This window comes from Amyelois transitella, chromosome 8 (assembly GCF_032362555.1).
Source record: "Amyelois transitella isolate CPQ chromosome 8, ilAmyTran1.1, whole genome shotgun sequence".
NCBI classification, from domain to species: Eukaryota; Metazoa; Arthropoda; class Insecta; order Lepidoptera; family Pyralidae; genus Amyelois; species Amyelois transitella.
Window position 1 is genome coordinate 60,669 of NC_083511.1, and position 22,030 is coordinate 82,698.

The following is a 22,030-nucleotide window of genomic DNA, read 5'->3' on the forward strand; positions in this document are numbered from 1 at the left end:
CCAAAAGGGGCAGTGTCAGTTTGACATTGATAATGGAATTATATCTCAAGTAGTATTTTTTTAAGCCTGTGGCTGCGCCGCGAAACAATAGGTTGCTTTTTAAATGTAATACAACAACTGCTATAATTTTGTGATAATACATTTCGACTTGTCAGTAACATTCAAGGCTTTTCATTATTGACACCTCCTCTTAAAATAAAAAAAGAAATAATGTATAACTAATAATATCGTTTGAGGAAAAACTTGTAATGGTCCAACTTTTGAACATATTATTTTTTTAACTTAGGAGTCAGTCATAAAGAATTATTTCAATTCCAACCAATTTATAAATTCGAAAGTTTGTTTGTTAGGATTTCCCCTTCGAATTCAATCCGTTCAGGGGGAAAACTATGAAGGGGTAGGTACCTTTCCGGCACAGAAAAATCCGTGAGGTACACCCGCCATTCTGACACACATAACATTTTGTCGAAGTTAAGTTTCAGAACCACGGATCTCCATGAAATTCCATCCGCGGGCGAAAGCTACATTTAAAACATACCTTAATCTTCCTACTTACTTTCCTATAAACTGCAGGACGGATTTTGATGAAATTTGGTACACGGCTATATTATGAATTGGAATAACATAGTTAGGTAAAGGATACTTTTTATTCTGAAATTCCTCCGGGAGCGAAGCCCCGAGTTAATAAATAGTTTTTTAGTAGTCAGACAAAAGCAGAGCCAAGTTTTTATTTTTGAACTTTTGCTGCACTTGCTACTATTTATGAAAGAATCTCTAGGCCCTGACCAACTTTTACAATCCATTCTTAAAGTGAACAGTTGCAGGTAACTTATTGTTTAGTATAAGACGTAGCCTTACCTACTCTTCGAATCTATTCATTACAGTTACATAGTTACTTTCCTACTATAAACAGTAATTTGAACATGGCAGTTGATTAGGCTGCATGAATGCAGGTGTTTACTTGTTAGAGAGCCGAGAGGGAACGAATGCCAATAAAAAAATGATAGTCGGCATACCACTTGAGGGAGATCGGAGGAGGGCGGAGTGCCGCAGTCGCGGAGGGAGCGGCGCGCGCGCCGATCGCGTACAACTGCGCGCGCGCACACTCTTGCCAGGGGCCGTCCGCTGTTCTTTGTTTACTTCGGTGTTACTAATGTCGCGTCGCCTCGTAAACCAAACACAAATATGTGACCAAGATAGAATAATAAAATAGCTCTTTGTTTTAAAATCAGCTGTTTGTGTTCTTGAGAGGCTTTGTGAAACATGGATGAGGAAGAATCGAAAGGCCTGACGAAGGCGAATGGAGTGAAAGTGGTTACAGAAGGATCGGGCGCTCCTAAATCTGAAGACGGCAGAGGGGAGGATGCGGGGGCGGGGCTGCTGGAGAGCGAGCAGCAGCGGAAGGAGCGCTGGCGCAGCGTGTATGTGATATATTTCACCATGTTCCAGATGTCGCTGGGCTTCAGCATCGTCCTCACCGGCGTCTGGCCGTATCTCGACAAGGTTTAAGTAGTTCTTCACTCTTCCTTTTGATCTTTCAAACCAACTTCGACACGTGTCCATTTGTTAGGTGCACCTAAATGGCAACAAACTGGCCTGTCTGTATGTTGCAGGCAACATGTATGGAGTGCAAGCCCTTTTTTTATAAAGTATGTAGTCAGTCACAGATTGTAAAAAGCTTTCAAGGAAAAGACTATTAGGTAATTTGATTCTTTTATATGATGATGATAGGCTTCAACCTGTCACTCTCTGAATCTCAATCGCTGAACTATCCAACCACGTAGCCTTTTAGACACTTGTGTCTGTCTGCCTAGCCCGGGACTTCACAATATTCCCATGGGAACCTAACTATTTATAATAAGCATTTGTATATTAATTTTAAATTTTCAAAGTTACAAAAACATTCCAACGTTTAAACATACCTACAATAAACCAAAGTACTTAGATACCTACACGAAGTGCTCAATAACATTTGTACATGCAATGTTGTACAGGTCACAAAGGTCATTCTCATTGCAAGAGCCGTTTCTTTGAAATATCAAGAACATAGAAAAGTGGTGAGGAAGGTTTTGCTTTTCTATAAATATTGTAAACAAGGCGACAAATAGGTAGAGTTCTAGTACATATACATATTTATAGCCATAGAGTTGTTAATGTAGGTATGTTACCTAGGCAGGTAATATGTCGATTGAAAAACCGTTCAACCCGAAGATTTAATACCTAATAGACGATTGATAGACGCCGCTTTTGATCCTTAGACTTCATCGAAATCCTAGAAGAACGTCTGTGGTAGGATTATTACCGAATGCTACCTATACTCTCGTGTCACGTAGTAGGTATGTTAACCGCACCTCAATGTCACAGCAGTTCAGTGCCGTGACTCCGCAAAATATTTGTATTGACGGCCTCTGTGGCGCAGCGGTAGTACGCTTGTCTGTGACACCGGAGGTCCCGGGTTCGAATCCCGGCCAGGGCATGATGAGAAAAGAACTTTTTCTGATTGTCCTGGGTCTTGGATGTTTATCTATATAAGTATTTATTATAAAATATAGTATCGTTGAGTTAGTATCTCGTAACACAAGTCTCGAACTTACTTCGAGGCTAACTCAATCTGTGTAAATTGTCCCGTATATATTTATTTATATTTATTTATCTCCCTTGAATGAAGTCGTCTGGACTCATCGATGTTGTTTGGGCTCGGCTGCTGTTCATTGACCGGCGAGCGACCCACTTCGTAAGCCGTGATAATGTGAGTCACAGATCGAAGGTCATCGTGGTTGTTTGCAAACTCACACACTACTAACTTATACATGTTGTAAGATAGACAAAGCTGTCATATAGTTATATCCCTAGGAATATAATTATATATCGGAACATAGGTTTAAGAAAGCGATTCATTACTATCTTACTAGGCATATAACTAATATTATAAACCAGTTCCAGTTATGTGAGAGAATTATAGGTAATATAACTAGATATTGTCGGCGGCTCTGCCCGTGTGTATTCTATCTTCTATAGTCGCTTTGACCGCGGAAAGTTGTGAGTTCGTCTTCCAACAACTTTGCGAAGTAATGACGCCAGTTGCCATCTCCGATTTTTAATAAAACCATATTTAAAGATTGCTTGTCACAGTGTTGCCTGTTATTATATTCAGTGTTATTTTATTAAAAAATTCAATAGAGATTGCAGTGTGTTAAGTCATTTTTCGATATGAATAAAGTAGAAATTCTAGCTTTATCTAAATTTAATACGGTTATGTAAATTGCATTCAAAAATGTTTAAGTTATTAAAACCCAAATTCTTCTTCCTTGAACTGGTTTTGACGAAACAAAGTTTTGACAACGCTCCTAATAAAAACAAAAAATGGATAACAATATACGTTATCCACTTGTAAACACCACGTTCAAATCCATTGAGTAGTATAAAAGTTTTACCTGCAAACAGACAGACAGACAAAAGATTGATTTTGTAATGAAAACAATTATTTCAAAGGTTTGTACATATTTTGCTAAACCTAATCTAGTAATATTATCATATCACTAAACTTGAACCGTTTTATATTAAGTTTATGCCTAGTAAGATAGTAATAATCGCGTTTTTGTAACAACTATATTCCGGTATTTAATTATATTAGACAGATATTAGTTTTATTTATAGCTACAAGACACACACACATTAAAACCAGAAAATAAAAGTTATCCCAAAATAGGCTAAATAGGTAAAACAAGCCATGCGTGCGCGTGCGCCGCAGCAATACAAAAAGGCAGCAACTCAGCGACAATATTGCTTGATATATATTCCTAGCGATAAAACTACATCACGGATTTACCTATCTTACTGCGACATACACACATGACTCGACTCATGGTGTAGTTTCGGAATGTAGCGCTATGAGTTTGTCGTGCAAGCTCGTACGCATATTATACCAAAAATAACCGAAAATCGAGATCAACTCTTTGAAATAATCTCCGCGATGCGATTCAGAAATAATTCGGGAATAACAACCAAGGCGTAGTGTAAGTATCCAACTTAAAAAAACCTCAGGTAGAAGGATCTGATGACATGACATCACACAAAGATATTTCTGTGAATGGGTGCAACCTATAAAGTCTTATGGACATAGTCACGTATGTGCCCAACCAGCTGATCTGATACTCGTAGTTGATAGGGCAGTAGTTTGGTTACATGTTACATACCTAGGTATCTACTTGAGAGAACGAGGGTTATACCATTAGTAATTAAAATGATTATGAAATCATCTTACACCTCTAGAATAGCCTACACCGTGCCGTGTGGCTCCCGGCAAAAATAGAAAAAAAGAATAGGACCACTCCATCTCTTTCCTTGACAGACTTATAAACTTGATATTCTTCTTTAATACGATGGGCTAGAAATCCTTCACTCTTAAAATCTCAATTCTATCATTAAGCCAAACAGCGAAACGTGACCTGTTGGTCTTTTCAAGTCTGTTCGCTCTGTCTACCCCGCAAGGGATATAGACGCGATTAAAAGTATATATGTGTGTAATAGCCTTCATCATAGCTTGGGTTACTTATACTAAATGTTTTTAGAGGTAAGTTATATAATGTCAGAGCGCATAAAAACAATACATATACACAAAAGAGGCAAAACAACAATGTATTTGACATGATAAATCCCTGCATATCAGTCTTTGGCACACAAAACGCATAGTTACATATTGACAGAATGCGGTGCTGCGATGCAATTACTATTGTCTGCCTAGTTAGTGCAGTGTTGACATTGGCTTTGTACACAGGTTCTGCATCAACAGCGTCACTGAGCCTTCGGCACAAAGTTGTCGCACTCAAGAATTGAAGAGTAATAATAGTCGCTTCATTGTGACGTCGTTAGTGGACAGAACACGTCCAGGTGGCAGCGCCCGGCCACCTACACCTTCACTGGTCAATTGTAAAATGTATAGTTGCAGATCTCGGAAAACCCATGTAAACAATTCTATTAATTTTTGTTATATCTCTGCCTTCTCCTCAGGGAATATTATGTTTTAATTCTCCAGTAAGAGCTGAAGAATAGAATATGCAATACGTCCTATAACATACCGTTAATTATGTGGCCCCGGCACCAATTTAAAAAATAATAGGACCACTCTATCTCTTTCCCATGAATGTCGTAAAAGGCGACTAAGGGATAGGATAATAAGTTTGGGATTCTTGATATAAGCGATGGGCTAACAACATGTTACTATTTGAATCTCAATTCTGTTATTAATCCTAACAGCTTGACGTGGCCTGTAAGTCTTTCAAGACTGCTGGCTCTGTCTACCTCGCAAGGTATAGACGTGTTTTGATGAATTAATTAATGAACATAACGTTAATTTAAATGGGTAATTATTGACAGTCTATTTTATTACGATGGTAAATGATTATGATACGTCATTATAGTTGAACTCATCGTACATAATACTTCGGCTTGCAATAAACAGCAGTAGTCACGCCTAATTGAATTGACATGTGTGAATGACGTCGAAATTGTATCCGCCGATTACTAACAGGTATCAGAAGAAGTACTTTCAACATGTAAGTACCTGTTCAACCACTTTGACCTTATCATGCAGTTCCTTACTCGATTGCAACTTTTTTATTTGACCGATAAGGTGTTCAAAATAACGCGCCCTAGGACAGGAATAAACCTTTTTTATACGTACATACATATATAATAATCACGTCTCCACCTTCATTCAGGGGATTATCAGATTAACCGATACGAGCACAGCTAGTACCTGTTTCTTATCGGACATCGATTCAAGCTTGAAAACGTGCGTCCTATCCAAACGAACAACAAAAACGCAGTATGATTGTTAAAAAAGTGCACTTTGGTCAGTCAAAAGACACGACAAATCCACGTTTAACTGCCATGACTTGAAATCGCAGCTGAGATTCAGAGTTGACGACAGGTTAAAGTTGCCAGCCTATCATCCCAATTTTGTAGACCTTCTCTTGATTGACTCAGAAGAATTGAGAATAAGCAGACACACTTATGTTTTTGCTCAAATCAACATGTATGTTAACAGTCCTCATATACACAAAGTTAGCTAACTATATAATGTTATTTCTTACATTGGTGGGTGGCTAATTAGATTTTTTTTTCTCTCAATTTTGCAATGGGCTCATTCGATTAGTAAAAATAATTAAATTACCATCCCATGAGTAGAATGTATCTCCGGTTACAGCTAGAGCCCGGCGCGAAGAAGGAAGTGCTGGGGCTAGCAGTGGGCGCCAATCCCCTGGGACAGCTGCTGTTTTCACCGCTGCTGGGGCTGTGGGCCAACCGCGCGGGGTCTGCGCGTGCGCCGCTGCTGGCCACTCTCGCGCTGTTCGTGCTCGCCAGCACGCTTTACGCGCAACTGCATCTCACACGACCCTACGCCAAGTACTGGATGCTTCTCGCGAGGTTTCTCGTCGGTGTTAGCTCAGGTTAACTATATATATACCTTGGTTTGTCTTGACCTTCATAATTCATATATCTTTCTAGGATTCTGCAAATTTAACATATATACATACATAACATCACGCCTCTTTCCCGGAGGGGTAGGCAGAGACTACCTCTTTCCACTTGCCACGATCTCTGCATACTTTCTTCCATTACCACGAAGCAAATTTAAGACGAAAATAAATTAACATATAAGTAAGTAGGTAGATCTGCTTTCAGTTATTTGAGCTTGAGAGTTGTTTATTCTCCAGTAAGATACTAGACAACCATAGATTCAGATGTAATATTGTTTGTACAGCCAACATCGCAGTGGCGCGGTCCTACCTGTCGTCAGCCACGCTGGTGTCGGAGCGCACGCGCGCCGTGGCCTGGGTGTCGCTGGCGCAGGTGCTGGGCTTCGTGGTGGGGCCGGCGCTGCAGGTACTTCGTCAGATAAACCACACATTATTGTTAAGAGGCTTACAGCAGCAAAATAATATTGCGAAACGCACGCACACATTGACATTATCGACTTCCACGCCATCTATCAACAACACTTGTGACCACAAGTGGCGAGCGTGGTGAGACAAAATTGAAAGGAAAGACATAATTTGAAAATAGATACGTCATGATCGATATAATCTCACATGTGCACATAAAATATTTATTTCAAAAGAAACTTCCTAAATCGATTTAAAAAAAAAATTACCTAAGTGGTTTATTTCACATGGTTTCAAATGAAAAGATACATATCTAATATTTTTATAGTTATTCTATAATAATTTAAAAATATTTACGGCCTACTAATCTCCATCTGACCGACAGATCCAATAGGTAGGAACATACTGAAATACCACATTCAACTGATGGATTTGAGATTCAGATAGTGTCAGGTTGCCTTTCCCCTGATTGAAATTATTGTTATTTGTAAAAAGTGGAGCCTTGGTATCTCTGAGTTTGATTTCTAAAGTGCATAATTCTGTGTTGTATTATTATCTATAATCTAATCAAATTGTCTCCGTCGATTTATAGATAACACTATGAGGATGTAGATACGACTTGTACGACTACTTATTTAGATAAAAGAAGAAGAACCTTTTTCTTTTTACATAGAAAACTACATACAAAATGTAAAGAAGATATTTTGATTCATTTTCTATCTTCAAAAGTATCCTTCTCCCTGTAACTTGCAGGCCGCCGCAGCCCCGCTCGGGCCGGGGCCCCCCTACCCTCCCCCCGGCGACCTCTCCTCCCCGCTCCGCCTGGACATGTACACCGCGGCAGGCTGGATCAATGCAGTTTTCGGGATCGTCAATTTCGTGCTGTTCTTACCGTGGTTCTTCAAGGAGAGGCCCATCGCTGCCAGGGAGGCCATGGTGGCACAGGGAAAAGATTCAGGTTAATGACTGCTATATTTAAGTCCAGTCTAGAATCAGTACCTATAGTTTTCCATGAAATATAAACTCATGATTACGGGGGTAATGTTATAATGATGGAAAGAACCAAGGAAGTTACAATTCCAGTTATAGACAATGGGTAGCTAACTTATATTAACTTTACAACAGAGAAAGAAGCACTGAAAGCACTCAAGCCGGACTTAATCAGCAGCTGGACGTTGGTGCTGGCGTTCTTCGTGTTGGTGTTCAACTTCGTGCTGTTGGAGACGCTCGCCACCAGCCTCACCATGGACCAGTTCGCGTGGAGCAAGCGCCAGGCGCTGGAGTACATGGGCGCGCTCATGAGCGGCGGGGCAGTCGTCGCCTGCGTCACTTTCGCGCTCATCTCGCCGCTCACCAAATTCTTTGAAGAAAGGTGAGATTCAGAAAAATCACCTCTCCCTCCCACTCCAGATAAACCTCCCTTTAGAATTGTTTTAGCTTAAATTTTAGCTGTTATTAGCTGCTCAGCCGTTGCAATTCGAGCGCTAAATTCCGCTTTCCTATATGTCTTGTTGTAAAAATATATCCGCTTTTTCGTGTCTTAATTTGACTAAGTAGTTAGTAGAACTCGTCTTTTTCTTCCTGGCGTTAGTCCCGGTTACATCCTCACCTCTCTAGAGAGGAGCCTGGGCTGCGTATTTACGACCATGATTGGGTTGGTGACCTCAGCTGTCTTTTCAGGGGAACCCAACTCATATTGGGTCATGGTTACCTGAATACCATGGTTCAGTTGCCTGAATGTGCAGGTTTCCTTATGATATTTTCTCTCATCGTTAATCATCGAATAGCTCACGGTTGTAGAAGTATTAAGATGTAATTATAGTAATTCTGTTACGGAGTGATGAGAAGTTTCGGGTCCAGCCGCAACAAAAAGCAAATAAAAAAAAAATTTGCTTATTGAGCATTTTAATGCCTGATGAATCGCGGCTTTCAGGGTGTTGAATCGGAGGTTGTTCGTATTTATACTTCAATCAGAACAAACCCTGCTAATAAGACACTTTATTTTCAGAGCGCTACTGCTCTGGGGCGGTTTCCTATTAACTGGTGTGGCATCACTACTGTGCATTCCATGGGGCCCGGGCGGGCCGCCGCTGGCGCCGCCGGACGCCGCGGAGGCCGGCGGCGGCTGCCCGGCGGCCGCGCAGCCGTGGTGCGAGACCACGCGCGGGCTGACGCTCACGCAGTTCTTGCTCGGCTACGCTAGCGTCTCCGTGGGGTATTCGCTCGGCGTCACGCTCATACAGACCATCTTCTCCAAAGTGCTGGGTCCTAGGCCGCAGGTTTGTTATTCCTTTTTTTAATATCTTTATACTTATTTGGACAATTAAGTGTCACAAAAAGGGTTATGTGGAGGGAAAATAGAATAGTTGATGAATAATGGTTGATGCCGCTCAAAAAAATAATATTAGGAAAGACTCAAGAATGAAGTGTTCTGACATCTGAAAATAATATGGGAACTATATTTTCTATCACCAAAATTTATATTTGTCATCAAGTTGTATCACCTAATAAATAGATCTATCGCCACGAAATATTTTCGTTCTCAGATAAACAAAAATTGTTCCCAGGTATGAATTATCAAATTAATGTTAATATATGTGTAAAATAAGAGATCGATAACCAATAAAATTATATTGAATTACATGAATATAAACTTCGTTCTTATAATAATAGTTTTGTTACTTAAATAATAGCTCTGTGCTCAGAATGGTAGATCTGTCACCAAATAAATCGATTATCGATCCCTGACTGCGACTCCTTTTTATTTGATATTTTGTCACCAATACAGTAGTAACATTTTATTTCGTTCAGATATTAAATTAATAGTATTTGTTACCAATTTAATACATCAATTTATAATTGGAAGTGTCTAGTCTGCCACCAGTGGTCATTTAATAAAAATAAATATACTGCCACTTGTGGTTAGATAAAAAATTATATTATTCTGCCGCTATAGGCACAATAACAAATAAGGCTATTTTGCCACAAGTGGCAAGTCAAACCAACAAAATATTCTACCGCTAGTTAGAGGCAGCACACCTACCAAAAATAAACAGCCACCAAAGCTGAGGCAAGCCTTTTGCGGCAATTGATATACTTATCAAAAAGTAGTAAATGATACACGATTTCTAAGAAATATATTTATTTTTCATGTACGAGTACATAACAACGTTTATTTAGATATTGTTTCATTTCTATCTTCAGTTTTTACATGTTTCTCAGCCTTTTCTAGATTTTGTTTCTGTTCAACAGGTTTCTCTATATGTAGATTTATTTCTTTCTCATCCTGTTTATTATGTATTATAAGTTGTCTCTCTGCGTATTCTATATTTACTATCTCTAAATCTTCTGCAGTATGGTCGATTATATGTATGTGAATTATTTGTTTTTATCGTTACATTTTCATAGTTTTTTGTGTCTTCCTTTTCTGTTTCTGGTTCAATATGTATTATTACATGTGTCTCTAAGTTTATTTTATTGCTTTCATTATGTATTATTACTATATTTTTAGCAAATCCAATTTGCTCTGTTTCTAAAACCTCTGTAGTGTTATTGTTAATTTCTATGTTACTTGTTCTTTTAAACGTATTTTCATCTTTATTTCTGTCATCATTTTCTATTTCTTCGTCGTTTATTTCTAAATGTTGTATTTTTTTGGTCTCTTCCTTTTGATTAAGTACTGTTATTGTTTTATGGCCTTTATTATTTTAACATAGCTGATTTGTATTTTTGCGGTACACAGAAAAAGCACTCTAAGTGCTTTTTCTGGGTTTTATCGTTAATTATAATTTACAGTAATACAAACAATGAAAACAGTTTAAAACTTCCTCATCAACTACAAAAACAAAAACCGAAAGGGTTATGTTTTTGTTTTTGTCACATTGCTAACTTCGGTACGATACTTTAACATAATGAAATATATGCTTTATATACAACTTATAAGGAACATATTCCAATAACTAATAACTTGTGGCGGAATAGCATTTTATATTAGTCTGCCGCAATAGGAACAACTTCACTACGCTGCCCTAGTGTATTTTAAAATTAGACTTTATTTTAGTTTGACTAAAGGAACAAATTTGAATACCACAATACTTGTGGCAGAATTATTTAATTTCTTATTTTACCACTAGCGGCTTAGTAATTCGATTTGTTAAATGGCCGTTGGTGGCGGACTAGACACTTCCTTTATAATTTTAATGAAAAAATGATCAAAGGGGCGGAGACAAATTGGCGCGCTTTAAAAATTGACCAATCCGGCCTCAACGATGGGTAGTATTAACTATTGATTATTTTAACTTTAATTAAGTGTTTTATCTACTATTCTGCAAGCCATAAGCCAGCTATTTTAAACCAGCGCTGATTGTTCAGTGGTAATTATTTTCAACAATAAATATTGATTATTTTAACTTTAATTGTTTTATTTACTACTCTGCTAAAAATGTTATTTAAATATAATTTATACTACCAGTGGAAATTTAGAACCTTGGGAGTCTAGTTAAGTAGCAGAATCTTTTGGTTGAAACGATGATGACAACCCTAATTTTTTATTTGAACTTAATGCAATTTTCTAGTAACATAATATGATTTATTGGTGATCTCTTTAAATTAGTTTGCTTAAATACTTATTAGGACACACCTATTATAATACATACAAAAATATTTATTTGGTACTAGACCTTATATCTCAGGATTTTAGGTGATTTATTGTGGAACTGATTTTGCATTGTTTGGTGACTACATTTTGGTGACAGATCTACTATGTTGAGGACAAACCCTATTATTTAAGAAACACAAAACTAATTAAATTGGTGATAGCTTAAATGATACCCAAATAATATTTCCTGGCGCAGGGCGTGTGGATGGGCGTGCTGACGGGCGCGGGCTGCGTGTCGCGCGCGCTGGGCCCGGTGTTCGTGGCGGCGGTGTACGCGCGGCGCGGGCCGGCCGCCACCTTCAGCTGCACGGCGGCGCTGACCTTCCTCGCGCTGGCGGCGCTGCGGGCGGTGTACGGCCGCCTGCAGCCGCCGCCGCTGGCGCCGCCCGCAGCGGAGCTCCGGCCGCTGAGCCGCCCGCCGGACGAAGCGGCCACAGATTTGGTCGCGTAGCACGCACGGGAGTGTCGCTTTTGTCCAGGCACTACGGCGACGTGGTTGAATAGTTGTAATGGAGTATAACGCGGCCAAACCTGAGTTCACCTATGGTACTGTGATAAGGAGGCGATTACTCCTACTATATAAGGTTGTATATATGGAAGATTCCGAAGTCCCTCGTTACAGTATTTTACCAATATACAATACAGGGTAGAGAAGTCACGTGACAGGGTTTTTACAGATAAATCTTGTAGATTGCGCATAGGCATAGGTCTTAAACTTGCGGCAGGTGCGCCGTAGGAAAGTACCCCCTAGGTGATTCGACGGCCTTAAGTTGATGCTGTTGTTGTATAATCACTCCCAGCCGGTCTTCAGAATAATAATAATATATTTTTGGTAATAATATGGCAGGTCTATTTACAGCAAAGCAGTCTCAGGTTAAATATGTATAAAATTTCTATCATTATAATTCTTCATGAACTGTCGCGTTTTATCAAAATTTATAGACTATAAAAATATTTTGCATTCATTCAATATCGCGATCAATTTCGTTACGAAATAGACTTGAATGGGCCGTATTAAGGTTTTAATTACCTAGATTATGTTAAGTTAATGTTTGAAAAAAAATACCTGAATATAAACTGGTGTAGGTTAGATTTTTATTTGTGGTTAAGTTGTAAATTAATGTACATAGTTAATTTCGATTTAAGGTTAATGAGATGCCTACCATTTTGCCTCGTTACCTACACTATTGTTAGGCGAACGAGTATTAACATTAACATTTTTGCACTGAAATGATTTGCCATAGTTTTTACAATTATTTTATAGGGTATGGAACTGTTATCTCTTTCTTATTGTTTGAAGCTTCGTTATAGAAAATCTTATTCATAAATGTATGCTCAAACAAGCACAGTAAATGACTAAAGTGCTCAATACAATGTGTTATAAATAAATGTGACTTTAAAATCCTTGTTAGATGTATTGTATATACGTATTTTCTTATTGTTCCGATAAGGTAACTGTAAGAATTAGATAAAATGCGTCGTTGGTTGACAATGAAACGATAAGTAAGTATAGGTATTTAGTGTTTAATGACTGCAATTTAGTTTAAGTAGTGTTCCGGATGTGATAACAATGTGACAACTGAGTTATTATTGTAAGAACAGATGTTTATATACATAAACCTATTTGATTGATCGTGCCATGGCGGCAGCGGATGCATGTTCTTATCATATTTATAACACGATTTGGTACCCCACTGCGAATCACTTATGTATATAAGCGTGCGTTATTATAACGCTTTATTAAACGACTTAACAAATTATTTCAAAGTTTAGTTGACGAGCGTACTACAATCAATATAATAAGCCACATAAGGAAGTTTCAAATATGCATAATTTCTGTTACAATCGGCTAGTTAGGGCTGGTCTGAGCTGAGTACCTGTCTGTACATACGTATTTATATTAATATAGTTTATGATGTTATGTATGGATTATTGTAATGTTGGAAGCTAGCCGTTGTGTTCAATTCAAAGTTAAACGTTTTGTTTACACTTTTGAAACTATTTGCGAAAAATAATACTTAAAAAAGTTAAATATATTTACGTGTCATGTTGGTCCTAGGGGTAGGTGTTTTATTTACGTGCAATGAATTACTATTTTTATATTTGGTAGCTAATTATATATGTTTACATCCATAGAAAGTTGCAATGTGTTATGAGTAAGGAGGACTGGGTCACGCAGCCATGTTTACGAGCCCTGAAAATGTTACAACTCTCTTCAGGGTTCCTGATAGATTCTTAATAATATATCGTCAACGGGAAGCCGAAAAGTATTTCATCCAGTCCTGTTGGTGGAATGTGAAGACATGTTTGTACAGAGTTTTAAATAAATGACGGTTTTACAAAATACCTGTTATTTTAATTTATTTCAGTTTAGGCGCAAGTAAAAGTTACAAAGTATTTTTTTCTACTTAAACGATAAATAAGTACTACCAATAATAATTAATTTATCGCCTTAAAAATATTTATTTTTAATATATAACAAGTATCTTACTTGTACACGTAACTTTACTATCATTTTAATATAATACTATAATTATAATAATACCTAATAGCTGGGTATCACTTGTACATTTAAGTTAATGTAAATACTGAACAATGAAGAAGGGATTAGGTATGAATACCTGCAGTACAAACTGAGTAAACCTTCTTCATTATTACGAGTAGATAAGATTAATAAGTACATTTGGGAGCAGAATTATTAAAAAAGTTAACAACATGTGCTGCATTTAAAATGTCTTGGGATAAGTCGCGACCAGCGGCTATGGTTACCTCATAGAATAGAATAGAATAGATTTATTTTCAAAATTGGATACAAGGTATCACTTATTGACATCACATCACTTAAATCTAATTATACTCGTAACTACTACTGCTTCCAAAGATCATGTGTAGAATTTTCACCGGATGTCAATTTACACCAAAGACATCTCTATCTTATCGTATGACGGCAAATTTATATTATTGTCGCTTCATTGGAAATCGTCAGTTTTCTGGACCAACTAAAGTGACTTAGATAAAAAATTGACTAGAACAATTCGACCACACCGTTAAACATTTGCTAGTTCCATTTTCAAAATTTAAAGCCTTAACTTAGATAGTTTTTTTAAACTTAATTTGCTATTAGACTACTGAAGCTGTCACATGTCTGCCGAGAGTACAACACGTGCGGGGGGTGGGGGCGGAGGCGCGGGGAGCGCCGCCTCGGGCTCCCGCAGCTGCTCGGCGGCGGCGACACTCTGCGGCAGCACCGCGCGCCTCGTCTCCGGCACAAGCAGCACCAGCAGAGCTGCTGATAGGGAGCACCCGCCGTACAGCATCGCTTGGACGTACCCACTCTGAAATGTTTACGTTACGAGAGAACTTTACTTGTGGCTGCAGTAATGGGGAAAGTTGTATAAGAAGGGTAATTCCTACTCTCTTCTTCTTCAGAGACTGGAGGCTACTATTAGAGATTTTTCTTCCTTCTTTGAACATTTTTCATTTCAAATATTGGTTATTTTATTGCCCTTATATCAGGTCAATAAATTTAATGTTATCTATATATCATAACGTTAGAACGTAGTGAAACTCCCACTCTTTGATTCATAGACGGAACCTAAAGTTCTCCCGAAGGATGATACAACCATAACAAAATCCAGGACGCTGATTGGCAATCGCGATGACATTAATATAAAGTCAAATCATGCCATGACTTACAAGCAGCGGCGTCTGTGGCGCGAGGATGGAGCCAACTCGGCCCACCAGCGAGGTGGCGGCCAGCGCCGAGCTGCGCGCGTGCGTGGGGAACAACTCCGCTGTGAACACGTACAGCGAGTTGAACGCGCACGTGATGGCTAGCTTCCCCATGAAGAACAGGCCGAGACCCGTGCCGGAGTGGGCTGAAAACAGACAAAATAATGAACTGCCTAAATTTGAAGTTCTGCATCAGGGAACTCATGCCTGATTTTTGTAAAGGATATGAACAGTAACATGGTTAATCAAGATTTCAATGTGGTGTCTATTGCTAATCAGAAAGTATTCAGTGGACATTAAAATTGTGAAAAAGTAGAAAAACCAAGAGCACTTACTTATAAAGAAAGGCACGACACAGGCTACGCCACAGAGCAGGAACGAGAAGAAGACTGTGCGCTTCCTGCCAACGCGTTCCAGTAGCATCATCAGCAAAAGAGACGCCACGATCTCCATGGCCATGTTGAGGGCGAAGTTGACGTGCCTCTGTCCAGCCAGCGACACGGAGTTGATGCTGAGCCCGTAGTACACGAACGAGCAGGCGGCCCAGCACCACCCGCACAGCGCGAACCGGCCCACCAGCACGCGGGATTTGACCAGCCGCAGCCATGGGTTGCCGTCTGTCTTTGATGCTTCTTGCGCGTCATTGCTCTCTAATGGTTTTATTAAATCTTCATTGAGAACTACCTAAAACAAGTTAGTCGCTGTAAAATACTATAGAAGTTCAAAGTGTCTTTAAATTATAAAAATACTAATATAAGTTTCCGTCTGCATGATATCATGATAATTGTAAGGCATTTATTGACTGTCTGGATGTTTTTGAAGAATTTTTGTAGATGAAAATGAGTGAGTATAATAAACAGTCAGGATTAAATTATCAGAATAATTCTATACATATTCCTATTTACAACTTTAAAGCTGTCCTGTTGACCTTGTTGACTCTAGCCATCTTCTTCAAGACGGCAGTCAGTTCCATTCCCCGTCCTCTGGCCAACAACCACCGCGGGCTCTCGTCCAGCAGCATCCAATAGAGAGGCAGCAGCAGCGCAGGCGCGTGGATGGTGACCAGCAGATGCCGCCAGTGGGGCAGGCCCCAGGCCGCCAGCGCGAACAGCACGCCGCCGAGCCCGTACGCCACGCCCGTGGCGCACGCGAACGCTGCGCGCACTTGAGGACGCGCTAACTCCACCACTGGAACATTACAGTGTTGGTTGTTGTATCTGTCTGTCACATTGAATTATTTTGCGTTTACAATTTTCTGGAAGCAACCTAACCTTAAATTTCAAACCTTTACTAAATAACGACTTACCTTACTACTTATAAGCTGTGGAATTTAATCCAAATATATATTTTTTTATTAAAAAACAATTCTTTTTCAAACCCATTGTGACTTCAATCTGAGACATACTTTCTTTTAACATCCTCCTCAAGTCGTTCGCTCACTGAAGGTGAGCTGCAGTAGGTTTACATACATACATAAAATCATACCTCTTTTCCGGAGGGGGTAGGGAGAAACTACATCTTTGCACTAGCCACTATCCTTGCATACTTATTTCGCTTCATTCACTTTTATAACTTTCTTCATATAACAATTTCAGCTTTTGGCCAAACTCACCCATGACATATCCTGCGCTGTTAAATCCATATCCGAGCATCGCTTCAAAGAATTCCATGGAGATGTACATATTATAGTTAATAGAAAGAGCTTTCACGATGCCCAGTGCGCCCGCGCAGCCGGAGAATATGCAGAAGGCGGTGCGGCGACCCCATCTGACAACACACATTTTCGTGATTAGAATTCGCAAAGCAGGAATATTTGGATTCGATTGTACTCAATTAAAAGCACCTCTGAGTAGGTAGTTGCTAATCAGGTAGATCTGATACTTGTTTTTTATGTGCTGTGCAACGAGAAATAGGTGATGAAAAAGATGGTGGATAGTACACACTTACAGGTCGGAGACATATCCTGTGAGCAGCAGCGCGAGCGGCAGCGCGGTGTTGCGGACGGAGCCCACCAGCGTCCGCAGCCAGGGCCGGCACCCCAGACCGAACTGCAAGCGGGACCAGGACTTAACATTATCAAAAACAGTCAATAATTTCCCATAATCTTACACTTAGGTAACTGACGCGGATGAACATCTGATTTATCGACGGTTTTAGAATCTGTTCGTCAGGGATTATTCCGATTCCGATTCTGAGCCGAAGTAGGGGGTTAATTATGCAGGTAAATCTGAGGCCCTTTTCATTAGCTAAAGATTTATGTTCAAGGGATAATAGTTGGAAGAAAAATCATAAAATAATTTAAAATCTTAGTTACCTCAGAAAATACAGTATTATCATTCTCATAAAGTATATCTTCACATTCTTGTGTCACTACTCTGTAATCTTTTGGGTGGCAGGAATCAATGGTGTTGTTGTTGAGTGGCTGGTATCGCTCGCAGGTGGAGTTGGGCAGGAGAGCCCACACCGTCTCGTTGCTGAACTGGTCTTGTGAAGGCCAACCTTCGCACTCTGGTATCACGCAACTGGCAACAGTTTTTGGTCTGCTTATTATAAAATGTTGAACTTATTTTTGATTAAATGCATTCGAATTATGAAGAGAAAAGTCGGCCAATCAATCAGAATGAAAAGGAAATTTAATTTGCAAGCCCAATTTATGAGGCGATTAAAAATGTATTTTTAAAACATTTTGATGCTAATGTGAAAGATTATGGAAGAGTTGATATCAATTTTGATAAAAAAAAGTATTATGAATGTTAGTACGAGTAGATAAGTAAGTTCTAGTTTTGCAACAAGAAGAAAAATCTGAAGGGCTAGAGATGCGTTACGAGTTTAGGTTTCGTTATCAAAATGCGGATAAGATTAGAGCGCAGTTGTGTTTTGATTAACGGTCATTGCTGACACGTCTTCAGTGTTGATAGCCCCCTCGTCTTTTTACATCGTATTCTCCAACATACATAAATACATATGGTCACGTCTATATCCTTTGCGGGGTAGACAGAGCCAACAGTCTGGAAAAGATTGAATGGCCACGTTCAGCTATTTGGCTTAATGATAGAATTGAGATTCGAATAGTGACAGGTGGCTAGCCTGTCGCCTAAGAAAGAATCCCAAGTTTGTGAGCCTATCCCTTAGTCGCCTTTTACAACATCAATGAAAAAGAAATGGAGTGGTTCTATTCTATTTTGTATTGGTGCCGGGAACCACACGGTATTCTCCAACCTCCAACAGAAAGTTACATTTACAACAAGACACAAAAGAGGACCATCGGTAACTTTTGTCAGTGCAGGGTTTATATCAGATTAATTATCCGAAATCATCAAATCATCCGGAATATCAGTAATTATCCGAAAGCTAATCAATTAAAAAAATATAATCAATTAAAAAAAATCTGTCTGATCTTTGAGTTGCTGTCTTCTGTTTCTGAATAAATTTTAGATAAAGTTAGTTACGTATTGATGCAGACAATAATGGATGGACGTGACTAATTGATACATTGAAATTGATAAAGTAACACATGATAAGGTGCTCAGACGGAGATAACGACTGCACTATATCACCCAGAAGGGCAATTGTTTTGTTGTGTTGATTACAAATGACAGATCCTAGGTTCAAGTCCCGCAGGGAGTGTAATACTCCGGGATAGGAAACCTTCAGTCTTGAAGAACAAAACCATCAACAAAGCAGGTTATGCTTTTTTGATGGTTTTCTTGTTACGAAGATAAGACTGTTTGTCCCGCTCGCCTTCAAGGCGGTATGTATTTGAATCTTCGGCATTAGTAACGTGTTGATTAAGCAATCACTTGAAAGGACTAAATCGTTATAAACACTGCGAAAAATATATCGAAAATTAAAAGGACTTTTGTTGAAGAGAATATTATAAGTATCAATAGTGGAGTATAGGCTATCATTTGTTTCGTTAATGTGGAATATTTTTACTTATATTCTGTTTGTGTGCCTTTATATATTATTAATAAAATAAAAAGTATTTTACGAGGAATATCAATTTAAGGAAAGAGAAATTTCCAAGAAACCAGAAAATATTTTACTGGCAATAAAGAGAGGAATGCCGATCATGATGACCAATAAATTACTTTATCGGTCGTGTAGTTTCCAATACCCCTTTTGTTCATTTTGTATCAGATTGATATTTGATTTTTTTCGATTAACCTTTCGGATAATATACTTTTTCGAGATAACTTTGATACTTTAGAATTGTATCAACTGTTGTGGTCGGCCTGAAATTTATACTGGAGCAAAAGGCTCATTTATAAAATATTTTATGTAATCTTAATTTGGACAAATTCAGATAACTCTAACTAACAACGTCTCGGTCTAATGAAAATGTCGGCACAACACCTAGGTGTAGCTTCTAACTACTTGCCAGACATCAAGAGAATGAAGAAGAATTAAGGTTTTGGCTTTATTAAGCTCCAAAAATACTCCTGAAAATGTACACGAAATGCGCATTTAAATAAGAACTTATTAATACTACAACATTTACATAATTACCCTTTATCATGATTATAATCTGAACAAATATTTGAGGCTGTTACGGCACTATCTCGACTTCGCTCGATTACCTATTATCAAAATACATTTCCAAAACCGATCCAATACCATCACTGCTTTTAGTGTATAATCATCGTCATCCTGACGCTGTAGACCATGATCCACGAATGAGAAGGTCAAATTATTACGATTAGCGAATGAAACATTACCTGAGTTGATCGTAACAGGGGAATCAGACGAGATGTTTTGATATTAGAATGCCTAGATGTGCAGATTTTTAAACGATGTTTTCTGACTCCGTAAGGGAATGAGGTAAATTCGATAGGTTAACTACATGGCAGTGTGATACGAGCTCAGTACTCAGAGTGCTTCTAGCTCAAGTGCTGACTCCCGGTCAGGGCTGATCAGTAAACGGAATATGTGAGGTCGGTGACAGCTTCTGACATTTGACTATTTTTCTCAAGGTATATTTCATTGCTGTAGATTTTTACAAACTACGGTTTCGTTTGCCTTTAGAGCAATATATTTGCGTGTTTATTTTGCTGTGTCGTATAAAATATTCAGTAGAATTTGTTACACGTATATTAGGTAAAACCCAGGCAGATATAAGTAATCTTCACGTATCAAACTTAATATCTTAAATAGGTCTAATACTACTAATTTGGCTGTTGTTTCACGCAACTGCGGAAATTATTTTTAATTTAAAATGCTAATAGTTTCTCAAGTCAGACTGTTATGTATAACTGGCGAGGGTATTATTGTCAACATCTTTATAAAAACTATTGAAGGAGTGAGTCTCACCGGAAAGGCACCAACTCAGCCACGAACACATAGTTCATGGAGTACATCGCTGCGAACAGGTTGGGGATGCACAGCAGGATCACCACGTACCGCTGGTACAGGCCGAAGGGCTTCAGCTGGTCGAGGGCGGCCTCGAGCGCCGCGCCGGGCTCGGCGTGCGCCGGCGCAGCGCCGCCGTCGCCGTCGCTCGCTCTCTTCTGCACCATAGCACTCGCGATACTGACAGGTGTGCGGGAGAACAAATGCTCTTGTCACGTTGAGATAAGAACACACTCGTTTCTGTGCAAGCTATTTTATACTTTATCTTCTTGGACTTAAATCTATTTTTAGTATACGTAGCCTCAACCCATTGCAAGGGAGAAATGCTGTTGTTAGTCTGATCACAATTCTGGCAGCAGTTTCAAAATAAAAACTTGCAGATCGTCTTTTTTAGTCTCCATAGATATATCGAAGAAATTCGAATCTTTGTTTTGTTCGTATGTTCTCAAGACTTGTACAAAATCTAATCCAGTCTTCAAGCGAACTGCTAGACACCACCATTTACTTCAAAATCTTCCTAGGGACTGCGGTTATACAGATACTTAATTACTAGAAAAAAGCCATTTATTGTATGTAATGTTTACAATATATCGAACAATTTGTTGTAACAACTGGGGCGTCGTTCTCAATAACAAATTTTGTAATATACACCTGAAAAACTGTCTCTTTTATTTAGCTGTCAACTTTTGAAGTCTCGAATAAATAAGTTCAATAAAACATAATGGGTTAACCTACTCATACAATCTCAATACTAGGTGCTGAAGAAATAATCTTTTAATTTTTTTAATAAGTAGACAATACCAATTAGTGTTATACCTAAATAACTCACCTATTAAAGAAAGAAAGAATGCTGGAAGACAAGATTCATATCATTTTTTATTGAAAATACACTTAGATTTAAGTTTCAACAAAGAGTTCAGAGAAGCGTGATGTAATATGATATCAGATTTTCTCATTGATTTTATAAACTTTATTTATTCCTTAAATAACATCTGTGTGAAATGAAAACGCCTAAATGAATTCAGCATTAGGCACTGCAGTAGTATTGCTCAAAGCAATATCAAAGTTCTTTTGACGACTAGATTTGATGTGCGCCATAATTTTCCAACTGCTAATATTTATTTTTAAAGATTATCATTTGGTACTTTCCTCTCTACCTTTGTTTTTCTGATATTCTATTGCAACTACATTAGATGCAGAAAAAAAAACTTGCTGAACGACTACAAGTACCTATCACTTGAATTTTATGAAACGATGTTTTTGAAAGTGATCAAAATAATAGAATTTCACCATAAAGTAGGTAAATATTTGAGTTGGTAACGTGATAAAGAAAACAAGAATTGGAGGCATCGCTAGAAATAACAAATAATAGAGGATGGCATCTGACCCCACGGCCGGCGCGTGT

General features: G+C 38.6%; 2 protein-coding genes across 2 annotated transcripts; one reads left to right on the plus strand and one right to left on the minus strand.

Annotated features, from left to right (window-relative positions):
• The first annotated feature begins 1,032 nt into the window (after positions 1 to 1,032).
• LOC106139199 (major facilitator superfamily domain-containing protein 8) lies at positions 1,033 to 13,888 on the plus strand. The gene is made up of 7 exons (XM_013340590.2): positions 1,033 to 1,503; positions 6,209 to 6,452; positions 6,767 to 6,888; positions 7,641 to 7,845; positions 8,013 to 8,259; positions 8,896 to 9,166; positions 11,741 to 13,888. The coding sequence occupies exons 1-7, from the start codon at positions 1,264 to 1,266 to the stop codon at positions 11,993 to 11,995; spliced, it is 1,584 nt and encodes a 527-aa protein (XP_013196044.2). The 5' UTR covers positions 1,033 to 1,263; the 3' UTR covers positions 11,996 to 13,888.
• On the minus strand, positions 13,546 to 20,887 carry LOC106139202 (organic cation transporter protein). The gene is made up of 8 exons (XM_013340591.2): positions 20,587 to 20,887; positions 17,591 to 17,798; positions 17,224 to 17,324; positions 16,889 to 17,043; positions 16,205 to 16,464; positions 15,612 to 15,960; positions 15,241 to 15,422; positions 13,546 to 14,879 (listed from the first exon to the last, which is right to left on the minus strand). Exons 1-8 carry the CDS (start codon positions 20,790 to 20,792, stop codon positions 14,682 to 14,684), a joined length of 1,659 nt encoding a protein of 552 aa, XP_013196045.2. The 5' UTR covers positions 20,793 to 20,887; the 3' UTR covers positions 13,546 to 14,681.
• Positions 20,888 to 22,030: the final 1,143 nt, after the last annotated feature.